General features: G+C 41.1%; 1 protein-coding gene across 11 annotated transcripts in view; it reads right to left on the reverse strand.

Annotated features, from left to right (window-relative positions):
* Nucleotides 1-980: 980 nt before the first annotated feature.
* Nucleotides 981-17,535, reverse strand: part of huwe1 (HECT, UBA and WWE domain containing E3 ubiquitin protein ligase 1) — a 45,456-nt gene continuing 28,901 nt past the window's right edge. For 7 of the 11 annotated variants that reach the window (XM_048178317.1, XM_048178320.1, XM_048178316.1 and 4 more), the window contains 24 exons: nt 17,327-17,375; nt 16,252-16,605; nt 15,814-16,024; nt 15,128-15,252; nt 14,818-15,041; nt 14,330-14,724; nt 12,870-13,536; nt 11,512-12,196; nt 10,838-10,932; nt 10,567-10,723; nt 10,247-10,379; nt 9,189-9,394; nt 8,760-9,028; nt 7,374-7,476; nt 6,307-6,456; nt 5,965-6,210; nt 5,721-5,838; nt 5,184-5,324; nt 4,757-5,044; nt 4,556-4,661; nt 4,323-4,440; nt 4,050-4,231; nt 2,162-2,352; nt 981-2,038 (listed from right to left, as the gene is read on the reverse strand). In XM_048178317.1, coding sequence (XP_048034274.1) covers nt 1,936-2,038; nt 2,162-2,352; nt 4,050-4,231; nt 4,323-4,440; nt 4,556-4,661; nt 4,757-5,044; nt 5,184-5,324; nt 5,721-5,838; nt 5,965-6,210; nt 6,307-6,456; nt 7,374-7,476; nt 8,760-9,028; nt 9,189-9,394; nt 10,247-10,379; nt 10,567-10,723; nt 10,838-10,932; nt 11,512-12,196; nt 12,870-13,536; nt 14,330-14,724; nt 14,818-15,041; nt 15,128-15,252; nt 15,814-16,024; nt 16,252-16,605; nt 17,327-17,375 — 5,316 coding nt within the window. In that variant the 3' untranslated portion in view covers nt 981-1,935. The remainder of the gene's footprint in view (nt 2,039-2,161; nt 2,353-4,049; nt 4,232-4,322; nt 4,441-4,555; nt 4,662-4,756; nt 5,045-5,183; nt 5,325-5,720; nt 5,839-5,964; nt 6,211-6,306; nt 6,457-7,373; nt 7,477-8,759; nt 9,029-9,188; nt 9,395-10,246; nt 10,380-10,566; nt 10,724-10,837; nt 10,933-11,511; nt 12,197-12,869; nt 13,537-14,329; nt 14,725-14,817; nt 15,042-15,127; nt 15,253-15,813; nt 16,025-16,251; nt 16,606-17,326; nt 17,376-17,535) is intronic. The other 4 variants (XM_048178319.1, XM_048178323.1, XM_048178315.1 and 1 more) reach the window with 3 other exon arrangements.

Here is a 17,535-nt window from a genome sequence, read left to right on the forward strand (position 1 = left end):
ACTTGGAAAATCCTCTTTTGGTTACTTTATTTTAAGGTGTCTTTGTTACATTGTAATTCTACATTTAAATACTGAGTAATATTATGTAACTACATGGACTTACTATAGGGTTAGGATTAGGTTTAGGGTTAGTTGCATGTAATTATACATACTTTATAATTATTACTATAGTAACTGCATGTAACATATGTAACAATGACACTAAAATAAGGTGTTACCCATTATTTTAAGGTCTTTGTTACAGTGTAATTATTCATTTAAGTACTGAGTAATACTAACAATGTACTCATAGGGTTGGTTTAGGATTAGACGCATGTAATTACGCATAGTTTACCGTTACCGCTACAATACGTACATGTAACAAGGACACAAACAGTGTTACCTCTTTTTTTTTTTTTTTTTTTTTTTTTTTACAGCAAATCACATTGCATACAGCTTTAATGCGAATTAAAGCATGTGCTTGATGGAAAAGGGAGTTACTTGCAGGTGCTCCATTTCCTTCACTGTTAGTGCAGGAAATTAGACCCAAGTATGGGGGGGGGGACTTTCATCTTTGGCTTGCATAACAGTGAGCTGTAGGCACATTCTGATGCTTTAAATGGAATAAACAAAAGGATACATCCGAAAGACAGGCAACGATCATGGCTCCAACATCCTCTCTCACCTTTGATCGGGCACTTTATGTTGAGAGATGTCAGTCTAGACATGTGGACTCCTGCTGTCCGGGGTGAGGAGGAGAAAGCAGGCGTGATGAACTGTATCCTAACAGCACGGATGCCCAGCACGGACATTACTGGAAGCTCCAGATGGTCTGAGACACTCATTACACTTCACACCAGCTCCCATGCAAAAAGAGTGGAAGAGGGCAAGAACAAAGGCTAAAAAGCCTGTCCTAAAATGCCATTAAAGAAAAACCCAAAGCAATAAATGTGAGATTCATGCAGGTGATCAATAACTGGACAGAATTCCTCATACATAACTCAGGATGAAGAATAGAGCTTTTAATACTTGGACCCCACAGCATGTGTCAAGTTAGTTTTCATGGACCTCCATCAGTATATTTCTTAACATATAAATGATATTTGCTCCTGTTAGTGCAAATGTGTAAGGCATACATTGAAACAACTCTAGAGGACACAGTGGGCTCATTTTATGCATTTATTTATGTAGCAATTTACGTTCTGATTAGCTGCTGAGAGGCTGCATCAGCAGTTGGGTAATAACCGCAAGTGTCTGAGCACCCGCGGTTCAACGTCTCAGTCCTTCACTTCTTAAATCTGTGTGTTCCTCTCCAAAAATACCACAAAAGTTGCCTAAAAATGTCCCCGTTCTGAAAATCCCAGAACGTCTGCGATTTCACCAAAACCTCATTTCATGTTCTCGCCCTCCCGCCAGTTTCCACAACTTCCCCCCTCCCTGAAATTAAAGTTCCCATTTGCAAAGCTAGTGAGGTCACACATTAGCAACAGAGGACAATCAACTTTTTTTTTTTTCCCCCGTCAGAGGGTTACAACCATCCTCTTTACACACAAAACAGCCCTCTCCTTATTTTAACAGCCAGAGAAGAACAAAAAAGATTAAACAAACTCCCAAACCTTTTGTACAGAGAAACCAAACTAAATGGAGAAAATGTCTTTTACATTAGTCCGCAGATATCCTCTGTGATCCTCTCCCGGGCTCTGTAATTTTAATAGGGAAGTGAGACACACACATATACCAAATACAGTTCGGTGTGTCAATGCCAGGCTCTGTGTGTAGTGGGCAATGTCAATACATCTCTATCACTCGTTTAGCCGTCCATCTGTTTGTTTTATGTGGATTAGAAGAAGGTCTTGGCCGTATGTATGATAGTGATGTGAATATGCATGTGTGTCATAAGTTAACAACATGTAAGTCTACATCTGTGTGTGTCTGTATGTGGGTTTAGGAGAGTCTTTAGGCCAGTCCAAAGCCTTCAGAACATTCCTGAATGGCCAGCAGCAGCATGTGTCTTAACTTCTCGTAGCTCTCATATGCCGGGAGGTCCAACTGGTTAAAGCTGGAAGGAGAAGGAGAGAAACAGAGGTGAAATAAAGCAATAAGAAACAAAAAAGCAATAAACCAATTTTGATTGTACAACTGTCATGCAATGTAGCAGCATGAGCCAACAATGTTCATTTACCAAGTGTGTGCAGAGGGCAGGCGGTCAGTGGAGCGGTCATCTCGGTGGATCTGGAATTTCTGGATGCCATTCATTCCCTCCAGTGCAGCAAAGCCCTGCAGTGGCACTTTGGATGTGCCCGTAACAAACTGCAGGAATTTGGCCCGGTCAGCCTGGTCAAAAGATCGTAATGCACGCCAGAACCACTGGATCTATGTAGAGAAAGGACAGTAAATTAAGAAAATTAATACCAAGTAGAGACGTTTTATCAGACGAAAAGTAAAGCAGTAGGAAAATCTGACTTTAAACAGTTTGGCTATAAAATTATATAGTGCTGCAGGAATACATCCTAAAACTCGGTTCCAGTTCCATCACCCAAAAGACAATGGGTTTTTGGTCAAAAGCCTGGGGCCCGTACCATGATGGTAGTTGAACAAACTTCAAAAGGGTTACAGGTTTAGTTTCTAGTTGACAAAACCAAACCAATCAGGCTTTGTTGGTATTATGGCATTGATCATCAACTTCCTTTGTCAACTCAGGCTTTTATCCCAAGTTCATAAATAACCATGGAATATGTGCACATGAAAGTGTGCATCAGTAGTGAACAGCCAATCACATGTGTGTTCAAGTCTCTCTCTCTCTCTCTCTCTATATATATATATATATATATTAGGGATGTCCAGATCCGATCACGTGATCGGAAATCGGGCCCGATCATGTGGTTTCAGACTCGATCGGAATCGGACGTTACCTCCCGATCAGGACTCGGATATATATGTATATATATTCTCGTTATTTTTAACACATCTATAGTGATGCGGTGGCACAGAGTTAGGCCTGTTTCACACTGCAAGCGTAAGCGGCGCGTGAGTAGCGCATATTTTTTTAAGCGTGCATGTCAACCAACGGATGCATTCACACAGGCAGCAGGAGCAGCTCGTAAAGCGTCAGGCAGGAGCGTTGCGTAAGCAGCAGTGCCGCGATCGCCTCGGCACCGAGTCTATCCCTGTGTCTCAATCAGCTCCCTAGCTCCCTAGGTCGTGAATCAGTATATAATGAAAGTGAATGTGGCTGATACCCTGATCAGTGTCCTGACTACTGAACTAGGGAGCTGATTGAGACACACGCTGCGCTGCTGACACGTAATTAAAGTGAAAGCACACTTTTGATGGACAAAATAAATATAATTTCACACAAAAAGTGTTCAAAATGCACACAATACGCATGTCTAATGTGTTTTAACAAGAATTTGAGTATTTGAGAAAATTAAGAATCAAAAATAATAATAGAAGATTTACCCATTTAAACTTGTTTTTTATTATTCAGTTTGGGTTAAAGTATGGTGTATTATAAAAAACTAAAGTAAACTAGCCAGAAAATATGATATATATAAACATTATTTTAGTTATTACACAGACTGCAGCATACCCAAATCAAACCAAATATATTTGTTTTTATATTAGCCTTTTTTATATTTACTGTTGCACTAAAGTGAAGTGAAGTGAACAATTTATGTTATTTATTACTTGATTGTTCAAGCTACCTCACAGAAGTGCTCTGTTTGTAATTAAATAAAAAATAAGGAACGTCCTGGATCTGTTTTTTTCCGCTCTTCTTTATTCTTTTTTTGATGTATTATAGAAGTATCGGATCGGGACTCGGTATCGGCAGATACTCAAAATCAAATGACTCGGACTCGAGGGCAAAAAAACCTGATTGGGACATCCCTAATATATATATATATATATATAATTTTTTTTTTAAAGCATTTTTGTCTTTGAAAATCTGTTACTATGTAGTGACCTTGAATTTGGAGCAAGAGAAAGTGGGGGAGACTTTATTGCTTCAGACATGTGTCACTTTGCTCACAGCTGATTGGTCCAGTTAATGTCCTTTGATGTGTACATACCTGAATGGAACTGGACTGATATTTGTGGTATTCTGTATTGGCTTTGAGGTCGTCAATATCGATGGTGGGCAAGCCGGAGATGAGCAGCTCCAGCTCTTGCTCAGTGAAGATGGAGATCAGTCTCTTGGGGATGATCTCATAGAAGCCCTCCAGGAAGGCAGCCAGCTGTTTACGGATTGCACCTGAGAAACAAATTTGTTTCAGCTTCCTGACTGACTCTTGAACCTCCCCCTTTCCTCACAAGCAATGACATTTATTGAAGTGTATGCTCACCTGTCATCTTCATCTGGCAGACCAGATGCACATATTCCTTCTTATTCTCTTCTGTGACAAGGATGTTGGCACCATTGGCCTTCAGATCTCTCACTTCACACACACCAAACTCTTGGACCTGAGAACACATGAGAAGTGATTATCATTCCTGGTTCTTCATACCAAACCTATATTAATACCGAAATAACACAATAAGTAAATGTACTTGGTGTCAAAATGCATGGTGTCCATACCTCTGTGCTGAATGTCAGCTCGTAGCCCAGAGTGGACACATCATTCTCCAACAAGTAGACCAGACCCTGGAAGAAGGGATAGTCTTCGCTTTCCATGTCTGTATACCTATGACACACACAAAAAAATCCAGCTTATTCTATATACATTTCAGAGATATATAAAGTCTAATCATGACGGATGAGGATAATCTTTGCTGGTACCTGACGCTCTTGCCCAGGATGTGCTTGTAGAAGCTGCGTGTGAAGTAACACTCTAATAGCCTGTTGTCATAGACTGCTTTGGCCACCACACGTCCCACAAACTTGAAGTAGCTGAGATGGTTGGGGTTGCAGTGGGAGGAAGGATTGATGGTGTAGGTGACCCGGTCACCGGGCGAGGTGCGGAATAGGGCATACATGGGGTTGAACATCTCTCTGGAGATGATCATGTACCACTCCCTTAACAGCCCACCTGCATCCTGACCCTCCTCTCCTTCAAACACTATATACCTGTAGAGAAAGAGACCATGAGAACGAAAAAGAGAACAAACAACTGCCCTGCTCTTTCTGCTTGCAGCTATTGGTAAAAAAAAAAAAACTGTGCACATCGGTGAAAGAGTGTCAAAGTGAGAAAGCGTGAGAGATTTACAGTCTGTTTTTCATGTCCTCTGGGCTCTTGCGGTGCAGCTCTCTGTAAGAATCTTCAAAGACGTGGTCTCTCCTCACATGGACGGCCATATCCTCTTTCCTCAGCCCCTCATCCAGACGCTCCAACTCTTGACGGAAATACCTAAGAGACACACTTATTAGATAAAGACTCAGAACAGAACAGAACAACAAGAAGAAGAGAAATTTCCATAATGTGGGCTTTCAAAGTAATACAAAAAGTACAACGATGTATGTTTTTTTTTTTTTTTTTTTTTTTTTTAAACACATTACAGTAATTGGGGATAGGGGAGTCTTACATTTTCTTCATGTAATGTTTTGTCATATAAATGTCGATATAATTATTAAATAGTAAGAATAATGTTAAATGAAAAACAAAAAAGCAAAATACAATTTCTTTTTTGCATTACGACATTTTTTATTTTGTTGTGAAATACGACTCAGGAAAATGTTCTTAATTGTCATGAAAATAATGTCAACATTTCTTAATGCTGTATAAAAGGCAGAAAAAGAATCTTACTTGCGCTTGACATCAAAGTCCAAGATGCGGATGTAGTCAACCAAAACAGCGAATGGCCCATCTGCCAGGTGAGTGGTGGATTGACGCAGGATCTGATTCAGCACTGTGCGGTGGGTCTCTGTTAAAGACAGGGAGAGAGAGTTCATATCGAGGACAGCCTTCATTAGTATTCAACATGTACTTCCTCTAAACTGTGTGAACTTCCATTAGGGACCACGAGACAGCTTGTGTTTGATTGACTCACCTGCAAAACGCAGGAACTTCTGTGTGTCTGGAGGCAGGTTGGAGGAGATGTGCATAGATGAGGGCTCCCTGGAAAAGAAGGGATCCAGAGAGGAAGGGGTGGCGGGTGTGAGAGGGGCAGGCGACAGTGGGGGTGGCTCATCCTTGATGTGTGACAGCTGGCTCTCCCGAGTGTCTCGAACCGGAGGTTTGCTTTCCCGCTCGGTGGCATGCACAAGGAAAAAGGCCTCCACCGCAGGCTGCAGAACTACAGGGATACAAAAAAGATTTATAAGATGAAATAATTTATTTTCTAAAAAAAATTCTTAAAAAAAAAAAAAAATTAGTAAATAAATAAAAATACCTAAAACTGCATGTTGGTCATGAGACTCTTCAAGTTCTTTCAGACACTCTCCCAGCATGTCCCATAGCTCGTCTAACAACAGCTGCTCACTCAACAACGGCAGATCAGGCAAACGCTCCTCCTGTTCCTGCTGACTGCTGCTCTCTTCACCTACTCACACACAAACCATATTTTTATAACTAGTTCATTCTATATGAACTAGTTATTTCAGACACTGATTTCTCAAGTTACATCAAAACAGCACCAGTCATATGGGCCCTGGATAATATGTTACATGATTTGTAGAATAATTATGAATTATAAGCCTGGTTTGAAAGAGTAATCTAATACTATATTACTGGATTTACCTACTTTACAAAGCTTACATTGCAAAGCCATTTAAATCATCATACAAGTATATGACTGACTCAATTTCAAGAAGATAAAAAAAAAAAAAAAAAAAAAAATGCAGCTGAATACCATGCACCATATTCAGGAGCCTAAAGAACACTTTTACAAAGAACTTTTGCCTGTTTAGTTTTAACAAAAATACCACGGCAAAAACAAGCCTAAATAATGTACATTTCAAACATTAAAAGACAAGTAAAAATTCAGTAATAAAATATAATCAAACATTAGCACAAATAAACAGAATTGAACAAATTTCAGGTACAGAAATTGAAATCAAATGTAATCAATTGTAAAATAAAACTAATATTTTATTTATAAAAAGAAAACTAGGTAGAGTAGTCCTTAAAGTTACAAATGTTATTCAATACGTGCTTTGGATTCATACCTTTTTGCGCTTGAATAGTATTAAATCACATTAAAATGTGCACATAAGGATCATTAAGCAGAATCAAAATGCACGTCTTTTAAAATCCACGGTTCTTGGAAATTAGAAACCGCTTCTAAAATGGAACCGTTTCTCGATACCAAACCCTATTCCTTGCAGTACCATTATAGACACCATAAATTATAGCAGTCTCGTATGAGAACATAGAAGTTCAGTGATTCATATGCAATAATTCCATGCACTGGTGTTCCTATTGTCATCATTTCACAGCTATTGTTTTACAGAGCCTTACCTAAGGTTGCCTGGTCCTGTTCTAGGGGTGAGGGCTGGTCCACATCCATGGGCGAATCATCTCTTTGAGCTGCTGGGGGCTCGGCAACAGAGTGCACCTCCGACTGAACCAGGGGAACCAAGGAATAGGATGAGATTCAATACAATTCCCCCCGACAGAGAAGAGACAAATAAGAGTGTATAATGTAGGAAAAAAGATGAAATGCGGTAATCACAGACCAAAACCAGAGGCAGTGCTAGACACTGAGTATCATGCATCAAAACATTCAGACATTGGCAGGAAAGAGGGGGTTGGGATGGAGCTTAAGCAAAGAAGCATTGACAGCCAGCCAAATATCAAACCACACACAAAAAGACAAAGCTAGAGACGGAAGAGAATCAAAAAGCTGGATGCAACATTCAAATACTGCACCATACAGGCTTTGTGTGTTAAATGCAGCAAAATGCAGTGGAAGGCAAAGCAGTAGAGAGGTGAAAGAAAGCTGGGGTTTAGAAAAGAGTCACTGGTAGGGTCTTATGACAGAACGACTTGTCACTGGAAAACAATTGTGGGCTAAGTGTAAGTTTAGTAACTTTTAAAACAGTGTCCAGGTGTTTGATAAACAGAGCACTGGCATAGTCTTTTAGAGGATACATATATAGTTTTCATTTGAACTGCAAGCAAAAGTTTTACTAGTTTCATTAGATTTAATGAGTAATCAGGGCTTGGCGATATAGGTAATATTTGTGATGATTTAGTGGATGATATAAAATGAAGCATTCTAAGCATCACAGTGATTTTAATTTAATTTTACTTTTTTTTTTTTTTTTAAATAGGTTTTCTTAACATCTTTTTGATAGGCTATTTCATGTCTGAGTATGAAAACTTTAAGAAAAATTATAATAGGCTCTCAGATTTGAACAAAAATGGGAAGTCTGAATAATTTACATGAATTTCCAAATCAGTGCTTTTGAATTTCCATTTCAATGAATTCATTAAAAAAAAGTAAATATTGTTGTCTCTACCATTTATTGTTAAACTGGTACATAAAATATAATATATATGAATTAATATAATATTATATTATATGAATCATATGATATTTTTTATTTAGTATACTTTTTTTTTTATATAATTTATTTTTACTGTACATCTTCTTTACATCTGAGATAGAGATTAAATGGGTGAGAATAATCAAGATTTTTAGCTATATTGCCATGCCCAGTGTGTAATGCATTTACATCCAAATAGATTGTAACTTTACTGAGAAAAAATTAGTCAGTGGTGTCCTAGGCTGTGAGATATCCTCACTAAGAAATACACAGGGTATTATGAACATCATGGGTGTGTGTGAGGGTGAGTACAGTCAGTAGCAGTCTGCCTGCTGTCAGTGCGGCCCATGCTAACCGTGGCTGCGCTGGCCGTGCCAGCGGGGGGGTTGTTGGTTGCAGAGGTACTGGGGGCAGACGATCCAGCCACAGCCACAGCAGCGGATGCAGCAGCAGCAGCGGCAGCAACAGCAGCGGAAGAGGATGCGGATGAAGAGGGTGGGGGGGCCTGCTGTAGACGGCGGGCCCTCTGCCCCTCTCTCACCATCTGAATGATGGCGTCCGCTTCAGCCTCTAGCTGACGGACCGCAGCCTGGATACTGCTGGCCGAGCCCAGACTGGTTGAACCTGGAAACAAATGGAGAATGAATCTAGATAGTCCAGTGAACATAAAATAAACTGTCTATAGTGCTCAATGGGAAACGAGACTCAATTGAAAGCTTCAATGTGAAGCGTGGAAATGTTCTTAAAGGATTGGAGGATGCCTCTGTGTTAAAGAGTGACTTACTCAGTCTTCCTCCTGTCTGCTTAGCTTTCTTGTTAGCACGCCGTGTGTCTTCTCTAAGCTGAATAATGACCTGCAGAACACGCAGGAAAAACTTCTGCGTCGAGGTCTTGGAAGTGAGCGAGCTCATGCAGGGCAGCTGCAGCTCACGGCCACCTAACGTGCGCTTCTGTGCAGCCACAATCACCACACTCTCCGACCCATCAAACCTGTAATCCATTCAGACCCAAGGGAAAGGACAAGTACTGTTATTGTTGTAAACCCTTATATATAAGAAAGGTAAAGTCCTGCAATAGTCTTAAGTGATGTTTCAATTTTTATTCTTTCATCAGAATTTATCTAGGAAGTTTCTTTTATCTAGGAAATTGCTCTAAATGTGATTTGAACCTCTGTGTTTTCTACAATCAGTGTAAACCCAGAGGTAAATTACCATTCAAAAGTTTGGGGTCAGTGAGTTGTTTATGAATACTTTGATTTAGCAGGGATACATTAAATTGATCCAAAGTGATAGAAAAATTTATGTTTACATAAATTTATACATTTATTTCTGAAGGATCATGTGACACTGAAGGCAGGATTCCTTGATTAAATTTAAGTGCTCGATTGCAATTTACCCGTGTCGATTAACCGGCAAAATACCGTAAGTGCCACATTCCACAGACAAGAATCCATGAACCGCATTATTAGACAGTTTAAGGCTGCACAATATAATAAACCATTTAAAAATCTTAATATAGCATAAATAAGAATAAATTGATCACCACAAGACAAGTAATGTGCACTAACAGTAAATAGGGTCAATTTTGATTTCATGCCAATTTTAAAGGCTATCGTTCGTCTTTTTATTACCACAAAAAAATTATCTGATTACTCGATTAATCGTCAAAATAATCAACCAATTACTCAATTACCAAAATCATCATTAGTGATAGCCCTGATTGTTTTACTGTATTTTTAATCAAATTAATGCAGCCTTGGTGAACATAAGAGACTTTTTTCAAAAACATTTGAACCGACCTCAAACATTTGAATGGTATTGTAGGTTGAAACTTTCTCCTCACCTGCTGGTCATCTTGCCCTTGAGGCGAGTTGTTATGGATGGGTCCTCATGAGAAGCTTCAGGAGACTGAGCATCAGCACGTGCTCTTCTCTGCTGCTCTAGGTTATACTCCCTCAACTCCGCCAGTAAAGTGCCTGAAAAGAGACCACCATCAAGACAGTGATTCAGTTTTGCACATTATGAAAACTAAGCAGCAAAACAAGCTATTCATGGTGGTGATGACAATCATGAGCTCATATGCCTGCTCTACATTTAAACAGAAAGGCAAATTCCAGTAAAAAAAAAAAAAAAAAAAAAAAATCCCAATGATGAGGTACTGACCGATTTGTTTGCAGAGAGTGTATCCGAGCTGACGTGCCCCACTGAGCAGAAGTTTGAGTACAGTGTCTCGGGTAAGTGCATCCCCTCTTGACAGCTGCAGCAGGATGTTAGCCGCATCCTCCAGACCTTCCTCTGAACACGAGTGGGATGTCAGCACCTGTACACAAACCACAGGGGGTAACTAATCAGACTGCTGAGCTGGGTCAAAAGAGCCCAGGGTTAGGAGAACCAGACATAAGGCGACATATGTGCGTGCACCATCATTAAATACCTCCACAGAGAGCTGCAGTTGTTTCTCTGTTAGTCCAGTAGAGGCGAGTTTGGTTTCAATGTCCGTGCTGCTCACTGCCACCTTCTGTTTTCCAGCTAAAAAGTGAGATAAATAATTAGATTTTTCAAAATTATTCAAAATTATTTGATTTCAGAATGACCTCTAAAATGTATAAAAGTGGATATCTTCCATATAAAATTGTGGTCTTTTTTAAAAATGAATTTGTATATAAATATAAGCCACAAAAAGCTGTGGTTTACACTGATTTAGAGCAGCTAAGAGGCGTTTAGCCGTTCTAAAATCAGTGTAAACCATGGCTTATTGCTTTTCTAAAATGTTATATACCCATTTTAAGGTTTCATAAAATATAAACAGCAACAAAACAATTTATTGATAAATAATTTTTCCACCCAGCAATATAGTTCTTCACCAATGGTTTACCAGAATGGCAGTGGCGCAGTAATACTGTTGTAATGAGGTCACAAGTGTGTTTATAGAGTATTTTATAACGGCTTTGAACATGGCTCAGCCAATTATAATCAAGATCTGGAGCTATCCATTTTGCAATTATACTTTTAACTTTTGTGGAGACTGTAATTAAGAATAACACAAAACAGCTGGTATTAATCCATGTTTTTAATCCATTATGTATTTAAACGCTTAGCGAGACTCACCAGCTATACTGCCGGAGGTGGTGGTGCTGCCTGCAACAACAGATACCGTAGTGGGTGGTTGAGAGGGCATCGGGGCTACTGAACCCTGCGTGGTGCCCGCACCTGCCACCGCTGAGATGGTCCCTGTCCCCGCTGTGGTTTGAGTGGCAGGAGCAGAGGGTGTGGCAGTTGGGGCCTGAGGCACTGGGTGGCTGGCTGGCACCTCTGTGGCCTTGTTGTCAGGCAGAGCAATGGAGATCAGAGAGAGTAGGCGGAGCAGTTTCTCAGTGAGGAGAGAACTGCGGCGGATCACTGGGTGGGACAGCATGTTCATCAGCTGGCCCAGAGGAGATGCCTCAAGGCTGAACAAAGCCCCCTCTGTCTCACCAGCACCTCCTAGAGGCACAGTCTTCATGGATGCCTTGCCCTTACGGCTCACATTCATGTTGTCCAGCTTGACCAGGAGATCCCAGAAGTCAGTGGAGATGCCCAGGGACTGTGGTGTAACTGAGCAGGCGCTCAGGGAATTGTGGGTAGAAGTGGGATTGCTTGGAATAGCTGAAGAGTTACTCTGACTGGTGCCACCTGACCGGCAGCTTGCACTTGCAGTCGGTGTTGAGCCAGCGCAAAGACGAGTGTCCAACTCAGACGAGGAGGCAGAAAGGGGATCTTTACAGCGTTGCTGAGTGAAGTGACTTGGAAATACCTATAAGAAATATAAGAGAGATAAAAAGACTTAAAATATAAAGCAGAGCTTGACAGTTCGAGCATTTCACTTGCATTATGCAATAGCAATAGATGTGTACGAACTGTAAAATGTATTCAGGAGCATGCATGTCAATAAAAACGTGATTCTTAAACTTGATTTTAAGCTATGACTTAATTAAATATGAGTAGCACTGTTGCACATTCTACAGGCTTTGGTGTTTTCAGAGCAGTTCCGAATCAATGAATACAGCACATTTATGCCAATAGATTGCTTATGATCTACTGTTGATGACAATGCTTACATTATGATCCCAGGGTATTTTGGATTGTTTATAATTAAACATCCTACATTATGAATAAAGATATCTGGCATTTAATTCAACATATAATCTTCCCATCACATGAAGGAAAGACTAAGAACATTAACACATTATTCAATACATAGATTTTACAAGTATCAGCACAATGATCTGTTTTTTTTTATATATACATTTGTCTCCTTGTATCCCTTTATTAAGGAAAAAGACATTATTTGATTTTTTTTAATTGTGCTCAACAGAGGAACACACATGCTCCTTGGGGAAAAAAAGTAAGTGTCATGCCCTGTAACACAGTGACACATGAACATACTAAACAGCAAAAACACCATGTTGCTAAAGGTTCTCTAGTACCTTGGCCAGTTGTATGAGTGTATCCAGTACATGTCGACAGACAACCGGAGCAGCCTGTGGGTGAATGTGAACAGTTGATCCACCTCCTCCCCCTGCACATGCCACTCCCGTTCCTGACACTCCACCACCGAGCCCTCCTGAGCTCATGCCCCCTCCTGCTGAATGCCTCTCCGTGTGTTTCCTGCCCGACACCCTCTGGATCTGAAATATGTTGGTCCTGCATCCCAGAGCTGCGTCCATTGATACAGACAGCCAGGAGAGCTGACTGGAACTACGTGACTCCACTCTGTTCAAAAGCTCTAGAGAGGAAGATGATGAGGACGATGACGAAGAGGCTACACCCGTCTGCGGGGATGAAGAGGAACACTTTCCTCCGCTGGAAGAGCCCTGGCCTAGTGAGCGCTTACCACGGGTCTCCTCCAGGCGTGTGGTCTCCAGGCACAGCTCGCTCTCGCTGCTGCGCTGCAAGATAGACAGAAGGCTGCGGATGACCCAGCCACGTGTCTGAGAGTGGTAGCACAAATTACGCAGCACTCGGTGGAGGCGGCTGGTATTGAGCTTGGGCTCGTCCACAAACAGCAGCACTAGAAGGCAGGACAAGGCCTCGTGGTCCAACAAGAGACGCCCCCGCAGGCGCAGGAGAGAATCAACGTTAGAACTAGAGGGCCTAGATTTAAAAATAAACAAAAGAGGAATTAGAGATACTACAAGTAACTGTCCACAAACAAATACTGCTTCCATCAGAGATCCACAGTGCGAGCGTTTCACTCGGATTTGTGACTAAAAATAGATGCGTGCAAACTGTAAAACGTATTTAAGGGCATGTGTGCAAATAAAAAAGTCCCTGCATGTCAAGTCTAAAAAAAAAAAAAAAATTCAGTTTTGTGAAATTTAAGGAGTTTAAATTAGTGAAAAAAAGTTCTGACAGTGTTTACTTTATGGTGTTTATATGCAGATGGTTGTAAGAGTGCATATTTGAATGAGCAGCTGGTAAAGCATAGACATTTCAAAATAAAAGTCCTGCATTTTTTTTCCCCCTGGTTATTATTACTGGTATTTTGGTTACACAAACAGCATCTGGCATTTTATTAAAAGTAAACTCTTGCAGCTTTTGTCTGGCCTGTCCTGTGACAGGAAAGAAAGACTAAGAACATTATTTAACATATATTACTCAATATATAGATGTTACAAATATCGCCACCATAATCTGTTTATTACAGGTATAAAAGTACATAATTATTAAATACAGTTTGAGGCAGAAACATTTAGAAACCTACTTTTTGTTTTCTAAAAGTAAATCAATTTGCTTGTAAATGTCTCCTTGTATACATTATTTGACACATTTTCAGTGCATCCATTAAGTTTTTTTTAACACGCTCCTAAATTTTTCAACTTAGGAGCACACGTGCTCCATGGGGGGGGGGAAGCAAGCATCAGGCCCTGTCTATCCTCACACTCACCGGCTGTGATTAGCACTCCCTCCCATTTGAAACGTTCCTCCTCTTTGCACAGCCAGCCGGGTGTACTGTACCCCACGGTTGCCACCGAGGCGGCTTGTGAAAGCTGGTGAGCGTAGGATGGCAGACAGTGCTGAGGAGGAACTGTGACCGAACAACCGCTCATGCATCAGTTGTCTCTGCCTGGCCTCTTGTTCCCTGCGCAGTGCTGCAGCTTCTGCTGCAATATCTGGGGGCATGACCGCCAGCACGCTGTCCTCCATGTCCTCCAGTACGGATCGTCGCAACTCAGAGGGCAGGGTCTGGATGAACGTGACCGGGTCCAGAGGTTGATCGCCTTGTGGGGGTTGCTGGGATAACTCTCGACGCTGCTGCTCCGCCCGTTGCTGAGCCAAGACCTGACCAAAAAAAAGAAAACATCAATCACACATCTAATGTTTGGAAGACTTTATGTGTTCAGACAAGTTATTTAAAGTATCGTTCACTCATACCTCTTCCTGAATTGCAGGTGGGAGAGCTGCTAGGAATTCTGGGCTGACCTCCGTCACCCCTGGCCCTCCACCCAACACAGTGCTAACTGAGGGAGTCAGGGTGGAAGTGACAGGAGGCCGAGAAGGAGGTCTGATTCCTAGTTGGTTCTGCAGCACCTCCCGACGGATGTCTTCAGGGAGTGCAGCCAAGAAAGATGGGTCCACACCTTCTGGCAGACTGATGCCTGCAACGAGGTGACAAAAAAAAATGTGTGACACAAAGTTGAGGTACGGCTCTATAGCTGTCATCAATCTGTGTTGAAACACCGACCAGCCAGAGGGTCATCCTCTTCATTGCTGGTGGAAGGGAGTGGCTCCTCCTGGATGGCTTGTGACTGACTATCAGCACTATCACTCCGAGGCATGGTCTCACCAGGAGATGAAACAGAAGTTGAGCTGAAATAAAGATCATAAAAAGGTAAGGATTTTACAGTCATAATGTATTAAAAAAAATAAAATAAAAAAATAAAAATTGATGAGAGTAAATTTATCTTGCAAATGGAAGAAAGCTAGCTCCTAACGAGTGACTGGCCGATAATTTTATCAATATATAGTCATCATAGGGCAATAACAGACTTGGCTTGATTAACAGATCTTTTAATAGACCTTTAGGCCCTACGTAAGCTCAAAAATCTAAAATCTTGCCAACAGATGTGTAGCATTTGCAAATATTTTTAGTGAATCAAGTTTGGTCAAAATCAGCAATTTCTGTACATTGTATATGCCACCAAAAAAAGCTACTCTGTTACAGATTAAAAATATTTTATGGCAATAATAATAATGATAATAACATGGTAATAAACATTTATTAAAATTATTATTTTAATTTAATCATTATTATTTATTAAAATATAATAAAGATAACAAATAGACTTAAAATATAAAAATAAAGGCTGTAATAATTGCTGATCACTACTCATCTATTTATCTATGAAGTACTTTGGTTCAAATACTCACCCTGTTTCTGCATCTGTTTGCCTGTCTGTGAGGCCACTGTCACCACTTCCTGACAGTTCCTGAGACATGTGATTGGGGGGAGCGGAGCTGGCAGCTGGCTCTTCCTGCGTTCCTGAGGCGGGACTGCTCGTATCCATGGGTGAACCCTCAAGCTGAGACACACCCACTGGCACAGGCTCTGAACTTTCAGCTATATCTGGACTGAGAGAAGCTGAGACAAAGACAGCAGGGAAAATAAACTCAACATCTCATGTTTACATTTTTCAAACAAATGCAATGCAAAAAGGGGGAAACGTACATGCAGTAGTTGCATGTAGAATGCAGTGGGATTATACAACAATTTTGATAAAGGCTCAGCCTCTTTAAAAATCATTTTGAGGCACTCCAACGAACCACAGTGCGTAAAATCTAATTTTACAGGATTCAAAGTTAATCTACCTTCCCTGACTGCATCCAATGCTCCTCCTCCTCTCTCACCAATAGTGGGTGCAGGTGACATTTCCATCTGAGATGCTTCTGCCTCACAATTCGCCCTATCAGGTGCTGAGAGCTGGGGAAGCCCCGCCCCAGCCAAGGCTCCGTGAGAGTCAGGACTAGAGTCAGCCAGCAGCAGCTCTGTGATTGGCTGGTGCACCTGCTGACTGATGGCTGTTTCCAGAGACACAAGGGCTTGCTCGTGGGGGGCAGGGGTGGTTGGGGTGACTTCTCCTGATGGGGGCGCTGTGAGGAAACCCTCAGAGGTGCGAGGAGGGTCTAGACAGGAGGATACCCCACTCTGGGCCTGTTCTCCTTCTGACCAGATAACAGAGTGAAGAGAAGAAATGAGAAATCACTTCAGTTAGATAAACCTGATAAATGACATTGTAGCTCAGTTATAGAAGTCATTGCAAAGGCAGGAAATTGTTGATTGAGGGTCTGCAGTGAGGAAGGCAGTAAATTGTATAGTTATCTCCTTGAAGGGCCACACTATACTGATCCCCAACAACAACACAACTTACTACCTCACCACAACACAGCCACTGTGGGCTTATACAACTAGAGATGATAACTGCATTCAAACATAAAGCCACAGGCAAAAAATAAACAAATAATGTAGATGTGTTCATATTGACAGTAATGTGATGAATGCAATTCATGTAGATGCAAACCTATAAATAATAGAGCAGTTGCCTAGAAACATTGTTTGATTGAGCATTTGATTGTTGCCTAGCAGCAGTTGCCGCAGCGATGAAGGTAGGCAGGAAGATCATCCAGTTGTCGAAGCGGTTACCGTGGGAAAGACAGTAGACTGTATAGTTATCTCCCAGATCTGGTGTGATCCTAAAACTATACAAACTACTACCTCATCCCACAGCCCACAGAAGAACCCATCCAGAACCCTAGATCTTCACATTTTCACATTTCAGAAACAAAACACTGTTTGACTTGAATTTTTATGCTCAGTGAAACAGCAATTAACAATAACATGCATATACATATAAATATATAAAGCACAAACATGCAATGTTATTACCTGCAGCATTCTCTCCAGCTCCATTGACTGTTCCAATCCCAGAGCCCTGTGGGAAACAAAAGCAACAATTAATCCACGCTTACTGTGAAATTCACAATAAATTAGGGATGTAACCTGTGCCCTGGCTGTAGTAGTCTGCATGGGACTGTTTTTTCATCTCGCTCCCGCTAGGTTCTATTTCGTACCCACCTGCACCCACTTAAAATTCA

This window comes from Megalobrama amblycephala, linkage group LG24 (assembly GCF_018812025.1).
Source record: "Megalobrama amblycephala isolate DHTTF-2021 linkage group LG24, ASM1881202v1, whole genome shotgun sequence".
Lineage (NCBI taxonomy): Eukaryota > Metazoa > Chordata > Actinopteri > Cypriniformes > Xenocyprididae > Megalobrama > Megalobrama amblycephala.